This window comes from Pecten maximus, chromosome 8 (assembly GCF_902652985.1).
Source record: "Pecten maximus chromosome 8, xPecMax1.1, whole genome shotgun sequence".
In the NCBI taxonomy this organism is placed as follows: Eukaryota; Metazoa; Mollusca; class Bivalvia; order Pectinida; family Pectinidae; genus Pecten; species Pecten maximus.
In genome coordinates, this window is record NC_047022.1 from 45646736 (window position 1) to 45662729 (window position 15994).

The window sequence follows — 15994 nt, forward strand, 5'->3', positions numbered from 1 at the left end:
GTTGCCGCGACGTCATAAACTTGTTGAGAACGTAAATAGAATATGTGTAGCTTGTCTCAAATCTAGTAAAAGATAAGTCGTGATATCAATAATCTGGTTCAGGCGTCTCCATATGTATGCCGTGTAGATAGTAACAACTGAAGTAAACATCCGTAGTATATGTTTTACTTTATTATCCAAAATAAACAATTCCTGTTGGCGATATCAGTCGCGTGTAAATATTCTAACTTGGCATTCTGGAGTTGTCGTTTAGACGACCTGTCTTAGTGATAAAATATTTAACATAGCAACTCAAATTACATCTCATCCTAAATGTTTCTTTAAAAAAAACCGGGATTTGGACATTTGACCAACCGGTCCAAGGTTTGAATAACAGCCCAAAAAGGCATTGTTTCTTATGAATTAATCATTTGTCAAACAAAATGTATAATGGACCTAAAATTACAACAGAAATAACTAGCCCGCTGGAGAAAAGAGGGCGTAATCACATTGTATCGAACTACATTAGGGATCGTACATGTGAACAAGTGTCAAATGGTCAATATGTTAAGTCGATAAGAAATACTGATCAGGTTACTGGAATAATATTTGTGAAAGGCTAACACTAACCTATCTAAATATGTTGTCGAAATCAGAAATTATGTAGAACTTTAATAATTATGAAATTGATCTGATTCCATTGTCTACAGAGACACAATGGCTGGTTTGTCGGCTTCCCTCTTCTTTAGAGACACAATCGCTGGTTTATCGGCTTCCCTCTTCTTCAGAGACACAATCGCTGGTTTATCGGCTTCCCTCTTCTTCAGAGACACAATGACTGGTTTATCAGCTTCCCTCTTCTTTAGAGACACAATGGCTGGTTTATCGGCTTCCCTCTTCTTCAGAGACACAATCGCTGGTTTATCTGCTTCCCTCTTCTTCAGAGACACAATGGCTGGTTTATCGGCTTCCCTCTTCTTCAGAGACACAATGGCTGGTTTATCGGCTTCCCTCTTCTTCAGAGACACAATGGCTGGTTTATCGGCTTCCCTCTTCTTCAGAGACACAATGGCTGGTTTGTCGGCTTCCCTCTTCTTTAGAGACACAATCGCTGGTTTATCGGCTTCCCTCTTCTTCAGAGACACAATGGCTGGTTTATCGGCTTCCCTCTTCTTCAGAGACACAATCGCTGGTTTATCGGCTTCCCTCTTCTTCAGAGACACAATCGCTGGTTTATCGGCTTCCCTCTTCTTCAGAGACACAATCGCTGGTTTATCGGCTTCCCTCTTCTTCAGAGACACAATCGCTGGTTTATCGGCTTCCCTCTTCTTCAGAGACACAATGGCTGGTTTATCGGCTTCCCTCTTCTTCAGAGACACAATCGCTGGTTTATCGGCTTCCCTCTTCTTCAGAGACACAATGGCTGGTTTATCGGCTTCCCTCTTCTTCAGAGACACAATCGCTGGTTTATCGGCTTCCCTCTTCTTCAGAGACACAATCGCTGGTTTATCGGCTTCCCTCTTCTTCAGAGACACAATGGCTGGTTTATCGGCATCCCTCTTCTTCAGAGACACAATCGCTGGTTTATCGGCTTCCCTCTTCTTCAGAGACACAATCGCTGGTTTATCGGCTTCCCTCTTCTTCAGAGACACAATGGCTGGTTTATCGGCTTCCCTCTTCTTCAGAGACACAATGGCAGGTTTATCGGCTTCCCTCTTCTTTAGAGACACAATCGCTGGTTTATCGGCTTCCCTCTTCTTTAGAGACACAATGGCTGGTTTATCGGCTTCCCTCTTCTTCAGAGACACAATCGCTGGTTTATCGGCTTCCCTCTTCTTCAGAGACACAATCGCTGGTTTATCGGCTTCCCTCTTCTTCAGAGACACAATCGCTGGTTTATCGGCTTCCCTCTTCTTCAGAGACACAATCGCTGGTTTATCGGCTTTTCTCTTCTTCAGAGACACAATGGCTGGTTTATCGGCTTCCCTCTTCTTCAGAGACACAATCGCTGGTTTATCGGCTTCCCTCTTCTTCAGAGACACGATCGCTGGTTTATCGGCTTCCCTCTTCTTTAGAGACACAATGGCTGGTTTATCGGCTTCAGCCTCCCTCTTTTCCAGAGAAACATGTCTAGTAAAAGCTGAAAGGGAAAAACAATTATTTTTGATGGACTTTGCAACTGGATATATTTTATGATTCATTAGGTTTTCACAAAAGGTGTATAACATATAACATTTTTAAATGCATTATACTTATCTTAAGTTGTTTTGTTCAATATAAGATTAAGTATTGACTGTATTTCCTGATAAATAGAATGATATCTTACCAAAGGAGCACAGACAGATAAATGTCGCTACTGAAATCCACAGCTTCATGTCCATCTGAAACATATGTAAGAATATCCCTAGTATAGTTATTTATCTATTAAAAAACATGGAGAAGACGTACAGACAGGCAATATTATTATTTTACCGTCGTGAGATAGAGACAGACGTACAGACAGACAATATCATTATTATTTTACCCTCATGATATAGAGACAGACGTACAGACAACCAATATTATTGTTATTTTACCCTGGTGAGATGGAGAAAGACGTACGGACAGAAAATATTATTGGTATTTTACCCTCGTGAGATAAAGACAGACGTACAGACAGACAATATCATTATTATTTTACCCTCATGATATAGAGACAGACGTACAGACAACCAATATTATTGTTATTTTACCCTGGTGAGATGGAGACAGACGTACAAACAGACAATATTATTGTTATTTTACCCTCGTGAGATGGAGACAGACGTACAAACAGACAATATTATTCTTATTTTATGTTTACTGTAAATGTCACCATCGTCAGTAATCAGATGTATACTGTACACGTCACCATCGTCAGTAACTAGATGTTTACTGTACACGTCACCATCGTCAGTAATCAGATGTTTACTGTAAATGTCACCATCGTCAGTAATCAGATGTATACTGTACACGTCACCATCGTCTATTTTACCCTCGTGAGATAAAGACAGACGTACAGACAGACAATATCATTATTATTTTACCCTCATGATATAGAGACAGACGTACAGACAACCAATATTATTGTTATTTTACCCTGGTGAGATGGAGACAGACGTACAGACAGAAAATATTATTGGTATTTTACCCTCGTGAGATGGAGACAGACGTACAAACAGACAATATTATTCTTATTTTACCCTCGTGAGATGGAGACAGACGTACAAACAGACAATATTATTCTTATTTTACCCTCGTGAGATGGAGACAGACGTACAGACAGACAATATTTTTGTTGTTTTACCCTCGTGAGATAGAGACAGACATACATACAGACAACATATTGTTATTTAACCCTCGTGAGATAGAGACAGACAATATTATTGTTATTTTACCCTGGTGAGATAGAGACAGACATACAAACAGACAATATTATTGTTATTTTACCCTGGTGAGATAGAGACAGACATACAAACAGACAATATTATTGTTATTTTACCCTGGTGAGATAGAGACAGACATACAAACAGACAATATTATTGTTATTTTACCCTGGTGAGATAGAGACAGACATACAAACAGACAATATTATTGTTATTTTACCCTGGTGAGATAGAGACAGACATACAAACAGACAATATTATTGTTATTTTACCCTGGTGAGATAGAGACAGACATACAGACAGACAATATTATTGTTATTTTACCCTGGTGAGATAGAGACAGACATACAGACAGACAATATTATTGTTATTTTACCCTGGTGAGATAGAGACAGACATACAGACAGACAATATTATTGTTATTTTACCCTGGTGAGATAGAGACAGACATACAGACAACCAATATTATTGTTATTTAACCCTGGTGAGATGGAGACAGACATACAAACAGACAATATTATTGTTATTTTACCCTGGTGAGATAGAGACAGACATACAAACAGACAATATTATTGTTATTTTACACTCGTGAGATGGAGACAGACGTACAGACAGACAATATTTTTGTTGTTTTACCCTCGTGAGATAGAGACAGACATACATACAGACAACATATTGTTATTTAACCCTCGTGAGATAGAGACAGACAATATTATTGTTATTTTACCCTGGTGAGATAGAGACAGACATACAGACAGACAATATTATTGTTATTTTACCCTCATGAGATAGAGACAGACATACAGACATACATATTATTGAGTCAGCGTCTTATTGACACAGAGTCTGATTGAGTCAGCGCCTGATTGAGTCAGTGTCTGATTGAGTCAGCGCCTGATTGAGTCAGTGTCTGATTGAGTCAGTGTCTGATTGAGTCAGCGTCTTATTGACACAGAGTCTGATTGAGTCAGCGCCTGATTGAGTCAGTGTCTGATTGAGTCAGCGTCTGATTGAGTCGGTGTCTGATTGAGTCAGTGTCTGATTAAGTCAGTGTCTGATTGAGTCAGTGTCAGTGTCTGATTGAGTCAGCGTCTGGTTGAGTCAGTGTCTGATTGAGTCAGTATCTGATTGAGACAGCGTCTGGTTGAGTTAGCACTTATTATTGTGACATCGACTATCTGTTATCACCGATCTTTACTTCGGATTCAATGTTGGAAAAATGTATCTTTTAAATGGTTTAAAGTGTAAAACGTGATACACTTCATCAAACACTTGATCATAGTTAAAACACATCGGCATTAATTGTATTGTTTTAAGAGCACGTGCGGCTTCCGTTGCTGATACAGAAATACAAAAGTACCCTTATAGCAATTATAGATGTGAGATCTGTTTTACATGTCATAGTACCCTTATAGTAATTATAGATGTGAGATCTGTTTTACATATCACAGTACCCTTATAGTAATTATAGATGTGAGATCTGTTTTACATATCATAGTACCCTTATAGTAATTATAGATGTGAGATCTGTTTTACATATCATAGTACCCTTATAGTAATTATAGATGTGAGATTTGTTTTACATATCATAGTACCCTTATAGTAATTATAGATGTGAGATCTGTTTTACATGTCACAGTACCCTTATAGTAATTATAGATGTGAGATCTGTTTTACATGTCACAGTACCCTTATAGTAATTATAGATCTGAGATCTGTTTTACATATCATAGTACCCTTAAAGTAATTATAGATCTGAGATCTGTTTTACATATCATAGTACCCTTATAGTAATTATAGATCTGATATCTGTTTTACATATCATAGTACCCTTATAGTAATTATAGATCTGATATCTGTTTTACATATCATAGTACCCTTATAGTAATTATAGATCTGAGATCTGTTTTACATATCATAGTACCCTTATAGTAATTATAGATGTGAGATCTGTTTTACTTATCATAGTACCATTATAGTTAATATAGATGTGAGATCTGTTTTACATATCATAGTACCCTTATAGTTAATATAGATGCGATTTGTATTACATCATACATTATCCTTCTATTACATATATATATGTCACAATCGTCAGTAATTAGATGTTTACACGTCACCATCGTCAGTAATCAGATGTTTTACTGTACATGTCACCATCGTCAGTAATCAGATGTATACTGTAAACGTCACCATCGTCAGTAATCAGATGTATACTGTAAACGTCACCATCGTCAGTAATCAGATGTATACTGTACACGTCACCATCGTCAGTAATTAGATGTTTACTGTACACGTCACCATCGTCAGTAATCAGATGTATACTGTATACGTCACCATCGTCAGTAATCAGATGTTTACTGTACACGTCACCATCGTCAGTAATCAGATGTATAATGTACAGGTCACCATCGTCAGTAATCAGATGTTTACTGTACACGTCACCATCGTCAGTAGTCACCATCGTCAGTAATCAGATGTTTACATGTCACCATCGTCAGTAATTAGATGTATACTGTACACGTCACCATCGTCAGTAATCAGATGTTTACTGTACACGTCATCATCGTCAGTAATCAGATGTTTACTGTAGACGACACCATTGTCAGTAATCAGATGTTTACTGTACACGTCACCATAGTCAGTAATCAGATGTTACTGTACATGTCACCATCGTCTGTAATCAGATGTTTACTGTAAATGTCACCATCGTCAGTAATCAGATGTATACTGTACACGTCACCATCGTCAGTAACTAGATGTTTACTGTACACGTCACCATCGTCAGTAATCAGATGTATACTGTACATGTCACCATCGTCAGTAATCAGATGTTTACTGTACATGTCACACCATCGTCAGTAATCAGATGTTTACTGTACAGGTCACCATCGTCAGTAATCAGATGTTTACTGTAAATGTCACCATCGTCAGTAATCAAATGTATGCTGTACACGTCACCATCGTCAGTAACTAGATGTTTACTGTACACGTCACCATCGTCAGTAATCAGATGTTTACTGTAAATGTCACCATCGTCAGTAATCAGATGTATACTGTACACGTCACCATCGTCAGTAACTAGATGTTTACTGTACACGTCACCATCGTCAGTAATCAGATGTTTACTGTACATGTCACCATCGTCAGTAACTAGATATTTACTGTACACGTCACCATCGTCTGTAATCAGATGTTTACTGTACACGTCACCAACGTCAGTAATCAGATGTTTACTGTACATGTCACCATCGTCAGTAATCATATGTTTACTGTACATGTCACCATCGTCAGTAATCAGATGTTTACTGTACATGTCACCATCGTCAGTAATCAGATGTATACTGTACATGTCACCATCGTCAGTAATCAGATGTTTACTGTACACGTCACCATCGTCAGTAATCAGATGTTTACTGTACACGTCACCATCGTCAGTAATCAGATGTATACTGTACACGTCACCATCGTCAGTAATCAGATGTTTACTGTACACGTCACCATCGTCAGTAATCAGACGTTTACTGTACACGTAACCATCGTCAGTAATCAGATGTATACTGTACACGTCACCATCGTCAGTAATCAGATGTTTACTGTACACGTCACCATCGTCAGTAATCAGACGTTTACTGTACACGTCACCATCGTCTGTAATCAGATGTAAACTGTACATGTCACCATCGTCAGTAATCAGATGTATACTGTACACGTCACCATCGTCAGTAATCAGATGTTTACTGTACATGTCACCATCGTCAGTAATCAGATGCTTACTGTACACGTCACCATCGTCAGTATTCAGATGTATAATGGACATGTCACCATCGTCAGTAATCAGATGTTTACTGTACACGTCACCATCGTCAGTAATCAGATGTATACTGTACACGACACCATCGTCAGTAATCAGATGTTTACTGTACACGTCACCATCGTCAGTAATCAGATGTATACTGTACATGTCACCATCGTCAGTAATCAGATGTTTACTGTACACGTCACCATCGTCAGTAATTAGATGTATACTGTACATATCACCATCGTCAGTAATCAGATGTTTACATGTCACCATCGTCAGTAATCAGATGTTTACTGTACACGTCACCATCGTCAGTAACCAGATGTTTACTGTACACGTCACCATCGTCAGTAATCAGATGTTTACTGTACACGACACCATCGTCAGTAATCAGATGTTTACTGTACACGTCACCATCGTCAGTAATCAGATGTTTTACTGTACATGTCACCATCGTCAGTAATCAGATGTTTTACTGTACATATCACCATCGTCAGTAATCAGATGTTTACTGTACACGTCACCATCGTCAGTAATCAGATGTATACTGTACACGTCACCATCGTCAGTAATCAGATGTTTACTGTACACGTCATCATCGTCAGTAATCAGATGTTTACTGTACACGTCACCATCGTCAGTAATCAGATGTATACTGTACATATCACCATCGTCAGTAATCAGATGTATACTGTACATATCACCATCGTCAGTAATCAGATGTATACTGTACACGTCACCATCGTCAGTAATCAGATGTTTACTGTACATGTCACCATCGTCAGTAATCAGATGTTTACTGTACATGTCACCATCGTCAGTAATCAGATGTATACTGTACACGTCACCATCGTCAGTAATCAGATGTTTACTGTACACGTCATCATCGTCAGTAATCAGATGTTTACTGTACACGTCACCATCGTCAGTAATCAGATGTATACTGTACATATCACCATCGTCAGTAATCAGATGTATACTGTACATATCACCATCGTCAGTAATCAGATGTATACTGTACACGTCACCATCGTCAGTAATCAGATGTTTACTGTACACGTCACCATCGTCAGTAATCAGATGTTTTACTGTACATGTCACCATCGTCAGTAATCAGATGTATACTGTACACGTCACCATCGTCAGTAATCAGATGTATACTGTACATATCACCATCGTCAGTAATCAGATGTATACTGTACATATCACCATCGTCAGTAATCAGATGTATACTGTACACGTCACCATCGTCAGTAATCAGATGTTTACTGTACACGTCACCATCGTCAGTAATCAGATGTTTTACTGTACATGTCACCATCGTCAGTAATCAGATGTATACTGTACACGTCACCATCGTCAGTAATCAGATGTTTACTACATGTATGTCTGCCATAGTCAATGTAACATTTTTATTTATAAATTACGGTAACAATTTACAAAACATCAAACCTACTTTAGAAGATTAATCTTAATTAAATATAAACTTACCTCTTCACCTGGTGAGAATTGAGCCTGCTGAAATCAAAATGCCAATGTTAAGCCGAGAAGTTTAATTAAAGTTAGATTCGTATCAGCTTTTATAGGGACATTTGGAGGTTTTTGTCATCTAGAGTACGTATCATTAATTATTTCATAATTTCATGGAAACCAAAACGCATCAACCTTGGATCATCATCATTAATCCAGGACAACAACAACAAAAACGACAAGTCGTGATTAATGTCCCGGCGGGCTGTCCCCCCGGACCCGGACACGTTTCAAGGTCACCACCTATACCAGGAGGACCATTTGTTTTTTAGGACAGTGATACATGTCCACTTTACGGAGTTTCTAATTAAACTATTAATCTAAGTACCGGGAAATTTTATACGTGCCTGAAGTTCCTGGAAGCACTTATATTTATTGTTTATGGGCTCCGGGCCTCCTAGAAACTTCCTTTGATTTTTAATGTTTGTATTTCATTTCTCAATAGTATACACTGTATCATCAAAGGAACATGGGTTCATTGTCGATTTTATTGAATTGTTGTCTATCTACATAATTTCTTAAATATCTTTGGAGGGCGGAGGGGGGGGGGGGGCATCTTTAGAGAGGGGACAAGCTACAATTTTTTCGAGAATACTATATGTGTAAAATTTTCGACCCTGTTTCGCGCGGTCCATCAAATCCAGATTTCCGTCTAGAAACTTAATTTGTCACATGTTTAGTCAAGACATCTACCACGGTGATAATACATGATTAAATGCTATGGAGAAATCGTGAATTACTAAGTAATAGTAATTTATTTTTAATGATATCGTCATAAAAAATGAGCATAAGGCCTATTTCCAGGCTAGAGCCCTGTGTCCGAGATGTGATATATGGGTTCGTTCGAGAGGGCTTTCCGACTGTAGAGGAACGCATGTCAAAAGACCATTTAAGGGCGCGTTCGAGGTCGGCCATGTAGCTGATACATCAGACACTTGTTTGTGAAGGCTGTACATTTCTTTTGATATAAGTAATTAATGACCGACATGATTGCAAAAACAAAATAATACAATTGTACTGTTCAAGTAGTAATTGTGCCCATTTTGTTGTGTAGAGACAGGGCCTCCCTATCTTAATCAAAGCTCATCTCACCAGTTACGAATGTATTCGTGGTTTAGTTCCATTGTTAGATAATCTGATGTTAATCTCGAATACTCAAGTTTTTGTTTTTTTTTGCGGTGGAGATTTGAAATATCTACCATGATTATATTTGCTTAAATATTGTCATATATCTCTATGTTTATCATATCATGACGTTATCTGTACAACAAAGGGTTGTCACGTGTCAATTTTCTCCATTACGATTAGTATATATATAGTATTATCTACATGTCACGTGTCAATTTTCTCCATTACGATTAGTATATATATATAGTATTATCTGCATGTCACGTGTCAATACTCTCCATAACGATTAGTATATATATAGTATTATCTACATATCACGTGTCAATTTTCTCCATTACGATTAGTATATATATAGTATTATCTACATGTCACGTGTCAATACTCTTCATAACGATTAGCATATATATAGTATTATCTACATGTCACGTGTCAATACTCTCAATAACGATTAGTATGTATATAGTATTATCTACATGTCACGTGTCAATACTCTCCATAACGATTAGTATATATATAGTATTATCTACATGTCACGTGTCAATACTCTTCATAACGATTAGTATATATAGAGTATTATCTACATGTCACGTGTCAATACTCTCAATAACGATTAGTATATATAGAGTATTATCTACATGACGTTATCTGTACAACAAAGGGTTGTCACCTATCAATTTTCTCCATTACGATAAGTATATACATTTTGTATATAGTATTATCTACATGACGTTATCTGTACAACAAAGGGTTGTCACGCGTCAATACTCTCCATAACAATTAGTATATATATATATATATATATATATATATGTTGTATACTGTTATGTACATGAATAACAAAATGCATGGAATACATTGATATTTGTATCCGTAGATAATAGATTCTAAAAAACGTTAAAACCATGGTTAACTTTCCTTGTTCTAATAACATATTATCATGTGATATACGGGTCACGCTTCATTGTACATTGAGTAGTGGTACTGACTGTAACGTTTCATTCATTTGACTTATTGAAAAGAATTTACTTTATTGAGTTAGGGTTTACAATTCCTACTTCCATATTTCGGAATTCCTTCGGATCCATGTCGAGATTTTGGTCATCCCAATCTTCCATACTTAAGTCCCTTGCCATTACTTTCCCCCTCTTTAGTATTTCTTACCTTTTAACTTTCGTCAGGTTACATCACTTTCCTCCTCTTTTGTATTTCTTGCCTTTTAACTTTCGTCAGGTTTCATTACTTTCCACCTCTTTAGTGTTTCTTGCCTTTTAACTTTTGTTGGGTTACATCACTTTCCACCTCTTTAGTGTTTCGTACCTGACCTTTTAACTTTCGTCAGGTTACATCACTTTCCTCCTCTTTTGTATTTCTTGCCTTTTAACTTTCGTCAGGTTTCATTACTTTCCACCTCTTTAGTGTTTCGTCCCTGACCTTTTAACTTTCGTCAGGTTACATCACTTTCCTCCTCTTTTGTATTTCTTGCCTTTTAACTTTCGTCAGGTTTCATTACTTTCCACCTCTTTGGTGTTTCGTCCCTGACCTTTTAACTTTTGTCAGGTTACATCACTTTCCACCTCTTGATTGTTTCGTCCCTGACCTTTTAACTTTCGTCAGGTTACATCACTTTCCTCCTCTTTTGTATTTCTTGCCTTTTAACTTTCGTCAGGTTTCATTACTTTCCACCTCTTTAGTGTTTCGTCCCTGACCTTTTAACTTTCGTCAGGTTACATCACTTTCCACCTCTTTATTGTTTCGTCCCTGACCTTTTAACTTTCGTCAGGTTACATCACTTTCCACCTCTTTATTGTTTCTTCCCTGACCTTTTAAGTTTCGTCAGGTAATATCACTTTCCACCTCTTTATTGTTTCGTCCCTGACCTTTTAACTTTCGTCAGGTTACATCACTTTCCACCTCTTTATTGTTTCTTCCCTGACCTTTTAAGTTTCGTCAGGTAATATCACTTTCCACCTCTTTATTGTTTCGTCCCTGACCTTTTAACTTTCGTCAGGTTACATCACTTTCCACCTCTTTATTGTTTCTTCCTTGACCTTTTAAGTTTCGTCAGGTAATATCACTTTCCACCTCTTTAGTGTTTCGTCCCTGACCTTTTAACTTTCGTCAGGTAATATCACTTTCCACCTCTTTATTGTTTCTTGCCTTTTAACTTTCGTCAGGTTACATCACTTTCCACCTCTTTAGTGTTTTGTCCCTGACCTTTTAACTTTCGTCAGGTAAAATCACTTTCCACCTCTTTAGTGTTTCGTCCCTGACCTTTTAACTTTCGTCAGGTAAAATCACTTTCCACCTCTTTAGTGTTTCGTCCCTGACCTTTTAACTTTCGTCAGGTTACATCACTTTCCACCTCTTTAGTGTTTCCCGCCTTTTAACTTTCGTCAGGAATCTGCTGATATGTTGTGTTCGTTTCCTTAAATAATTGTATCAATCGATAAGGAACGTTTAGCCGGTAAATTATTTCAGATAAAGTATAAGGATTATAATATTAATATACCATTATAGGTATACAATTACAGGTATACTATTACAGGTAAAATATTACAGGTATATTATTACAGGTATAATATAACAGGTATACTATAACAGGTATACTAGTACAGGTATACCATTACAGGTATATTATTACAGGTATACTATAACAGGTATATTATTACAGGTATATTATTACAGGTATACCATAACAGGTATAATATTACAGGTATAATAGTACAGGTATATTATTACAGGTATACCATAACAGGTATAATAGTACAGGTATAATAGTACAGGTATACTATAACAGGTATACTAGTACAGGTATACCATAACAGGTATACTATAACAGGTATGATATTACAGGTATAATATTACAGGTATACTAGTACATGTATACTATTACAGGTATACTATAACAGGTATACTATAACAGGTATGATATTACAGGTATAATATTACAGGTATACTAGTACATGTATACTATTACATGAATATTATTACAGGTATACCATTACAGGTATAATATAACAGGTATATTATTACAGGTACATTGTTTCCGGTATTTTATTACAGTAAACTATAACACTATAGCACTAAAGACAATATTCCAAGATGAAACATTGAAAGTAAATAAATATTTAGTGCGTAATTAATGAGTTAAATTGCGTATATCAACATTATTACACAGGATGACAGACCAATACAAATTAAACTACAGCGTCAACAACAAAAAAGGTCGGAACTCGTTTGTGATTAATTAAAGTTGGCTAACTGATAGTTATTTGCGCAGTTTTGATAAATGTTTGAGGTGACGAGCCTTCGTCCAGGAAATGTATGTTTATCCAAATGATATCAATTAATTATCACAATTAAGAATTATTATCTTTCTATAGTAGTCTGAAGTTTAAGCAAATTAGTATTGAGAATTAGCAAAGCACTTCAACCTTTTTCTTCATTATCTTTATGATTGATTCTTTTTCTCCGCAATAAGTGTGAAAATAAGCACGAATACCCAATCCAATACTTCGCTTCAGGGGGAATGCGATATTTTCTTATAGGGTTGTCGGGTGGCGCAGTGGTAACAAACTTGTCTTTCACCTAGGTGACCGAGATTCGATTCCACGATCGGACGTTAAAAGGTATGGGGTCACCTGCCCGACCACGTGGGTTTCCCCGGGTACTCCGTTTTCCTCCCACAGTAAGACCCCTCGCGCGCTTCCATCCGGACCAACAAGCGTGATTTATATACACTGTAAGTTGATAAATAGAGGATATCTAACAGTGTCTTCAGTAATACCAAATATATTTCACGAGTGGGGCTAATATTTTGATATTTTTCACGAGTGCGCAGCACGAGTGAAAAATATCAAAATATTAGCCGCACGTGAAAAATACTTGGTATTACTGAAGACACTGTTAGATATTCTGTTTATTACATTTTTTATCAACGAAAACCCTACCCCGTATGCTAACTAGGACTACAGCGATAATTTGTAAGCAAAAAATGTAGTTTCCCCTGTCCAGGTGCTGACATACTTTATATGTCGGGCTTTCTGATTGGTCAATTATTTTGGTATTTTCTAATCATTAATTTGATTGGTCAAATCAGCAAAAGTGATATTTTTCACTAGTGAAAAATATCACTTTTATAAAATGAATAATTTTTGATATTTCACTTGTAAAAATGTAATAAAACGTGATTCGCAATTGTTGTAAAAATCTTACATTACAATGCGATATTATATTGATGTTGATGAAGTAGACGGATGATGTATATGTTTTATACTAAATGTTATAGAACTCCCTCGGTCTCATCCTCGGCATTTTTAACTTTGTGATAACGGTGCAAAGGGGACGGAAACTAAATGCACCAAGCCCTGACAACCAAACTGGACATGTTACATTAACTTTAAAACAGTAAATCTGCCATTATGTTTTAATTGGCACTTTGTCAAAACAATGTAACATGTCAGTCAGACAGACAATGAGGTGTGTTTGTGCATGTTAAATGCCTTCCGAGTATTTAGTTTTTTGTCTTCCACGAAAGCCGCATGACCTAATTTATAACGAGGGTTGAGGCATTTCCCCAGTGTTTCCTCTATAGATACATCAGGTACAATAGTCTATAGATATAACCTACATCAGGTACAATAGTCTATAGATATAACCTACATCAGGTACAATAGTCTATAGATATAACCTACATCAGGTACAATAGTCTATAGATATAACCTACATCAGGTACAATAGTCTATAGATATAACCTACATCAGGTACAATAGTAGGTTCTAGAAGCACCTAAGTATCATAGTTAACATCATAATATATACGTTTAATAGTATTGTGTGACCGCGGCAGCATGAAGTCCATCAAAATAGAACTGTTTATTTTTTTACGACACAATTAATTATTTATATTGTAAATGACAATTTTTAAACCGATCACAAATTGTATGTTATACCAACAGTTATTGTCTGACTCCACGTTCCGGACTAACTGATCATAAATTGTATGTTATACCAACAGTTATTGTCTTACTCCACGTTCCGGACTAACTGATCACAAATTGTATGTTATGCCAACAGTTATTGTCCGACTCCACGTTCCGGACTAACTGATCATAAATTGTATGTTATACCAACAGTTATTGTCTGACTCCACGTTCCGGACTAACTGATCATAAATTGTATGTTATACCAACAGTTATTGTCCGACTCCACGTTCCGGACTAACTGATCATAAATTGTATGTTATACCAACAGTTATTGTCCGACTCCACGTTCCGGACTAACTGATCATAAATTGTATGTTATACTCTTTTATTATGTCGGTATTCTCTGTTGTTTTTGAGTTAGAATTACGGTTTCGTTATTATGTCGGTATTGTCTGTTGTTTTGAGTTAGAATTACGGTTTCGTTATTATGTCGGTATTGTCTGTTGTTTTGAGTTAGAATTTCGGTTTCGTTATTATGTCGGTATTGTCTGTTGTTTTGAGTTAGATTTACGGTTTCGTTATTATGTCGGTATTGTCTGTTGTTTTGAGTTAGAATTACGGTTTCGTTATTATGTCGGTATTCTCTGTTGTTTTGAGTTAGAATTACGGTTTCGTTATTATGTCGGTATTGTCTGTTGTTTTTGAGTTAGAATTACGGTTTCGTTATTATGTCGGTATTCTCTGTTGTTTTTTTAGTAAGAATTACGGTTTCGTTATTATGTCGGTATTCTCTGTTGTTTTTGAGTTAGCATTACGGTTTCGTTATTATGTCGGTATTGTCTGTTGGTTATATTGGACTTTTTGTTAAACTTAGAGTTACATTATTTAAAAAAAAAATTGTCTTGACGTTTCTCATTAAGAAAAACACGAGAGTTAAGATAAATGCCGAGCATATTCTTCCAAATAGGTATTGCTGTTAATTTTAAGACCCTTTGCAAGCAGTTCCAGGCGAACGATCCGGCAGACATTCTGGAGCCGCGCTTTCAAAGGAAGGTAGCTAATTATTTATATTTTTTGCAGTTAAAAGACAGCCTTCTCGTAAACCATGGCAACGAACGACCTTATGTTCAAGGAAACCATCGTTACTGACTTTGACGGGTGCTCCGTTTTTCCACGAATACGTTCCTCAAACAAACATCCGGTGGTCGCAGGAAAACCTGACAAGAA

General features: G+C 36.7%; 2 protein-coding genes across 2 annotated transcripts; both read right to left on the minus strand.

The window, feature by feature from the left end:
* Positions 1-149: 149 nt before the first annotated feature.
* LOC117333677 lies at positions 150-8753 on the minus strand. Its single transcript, XM_033893083.1, has 3 exons — positions 8677-8753; positions 2306-2360; positions 150-2119 (listed from the first exon to the last, which is right to left on the minus strand). Exons 2-3 carry the CDS (start codon positions 2358-2360, stop codon positions 684-686), a joined length of 1491 nt encoding a protein of 496 aa, XP_033748974.1. The 5' UTR covers positions 8677-8753; the 3' UTR covers positions 150-683.
* Positions 6211-7458, minus strand: LOC117332366 (cysteine-rich, acidic integral membrane protein-like). The gene has a single exon (XM_033891253.1). The coding sequence runs from the start codon at positions 7456-7458 to the stop codon at positions 6211-6213; it is 1248 nt and encodes a 415-aa protein (XP_033747144.1).
* Positions 8754-15994: the final 7241 nt, after the last annotated feature.

What these genes read in the sequence shown, in the direction of transcription:
- LOC117333677 (XM_033893083.1), bottom strand. Translation starts at nt 2,360, where the DNA reads ATGGACATGAAGCTGTGGATTTCAGTAGCGACATTTATCTGTCTGTGC. An exon ending in TATCTGTCTGTGCTCCTTTG is followed by an intron (nt 2,120 to 2,305) that starts GTAAGATATCAT and finishes TTTCCCTTTCAG; the next exon opens with CTTTTACTAGACATGTTTCT.
- LOC117332366 (XM_033891253.1), bottom strand. Translation starts at nt 7,458, where the DNA reads ATGGTGACATGTAAACATCTGATTACTGACGATGGTGATATGTACAGT.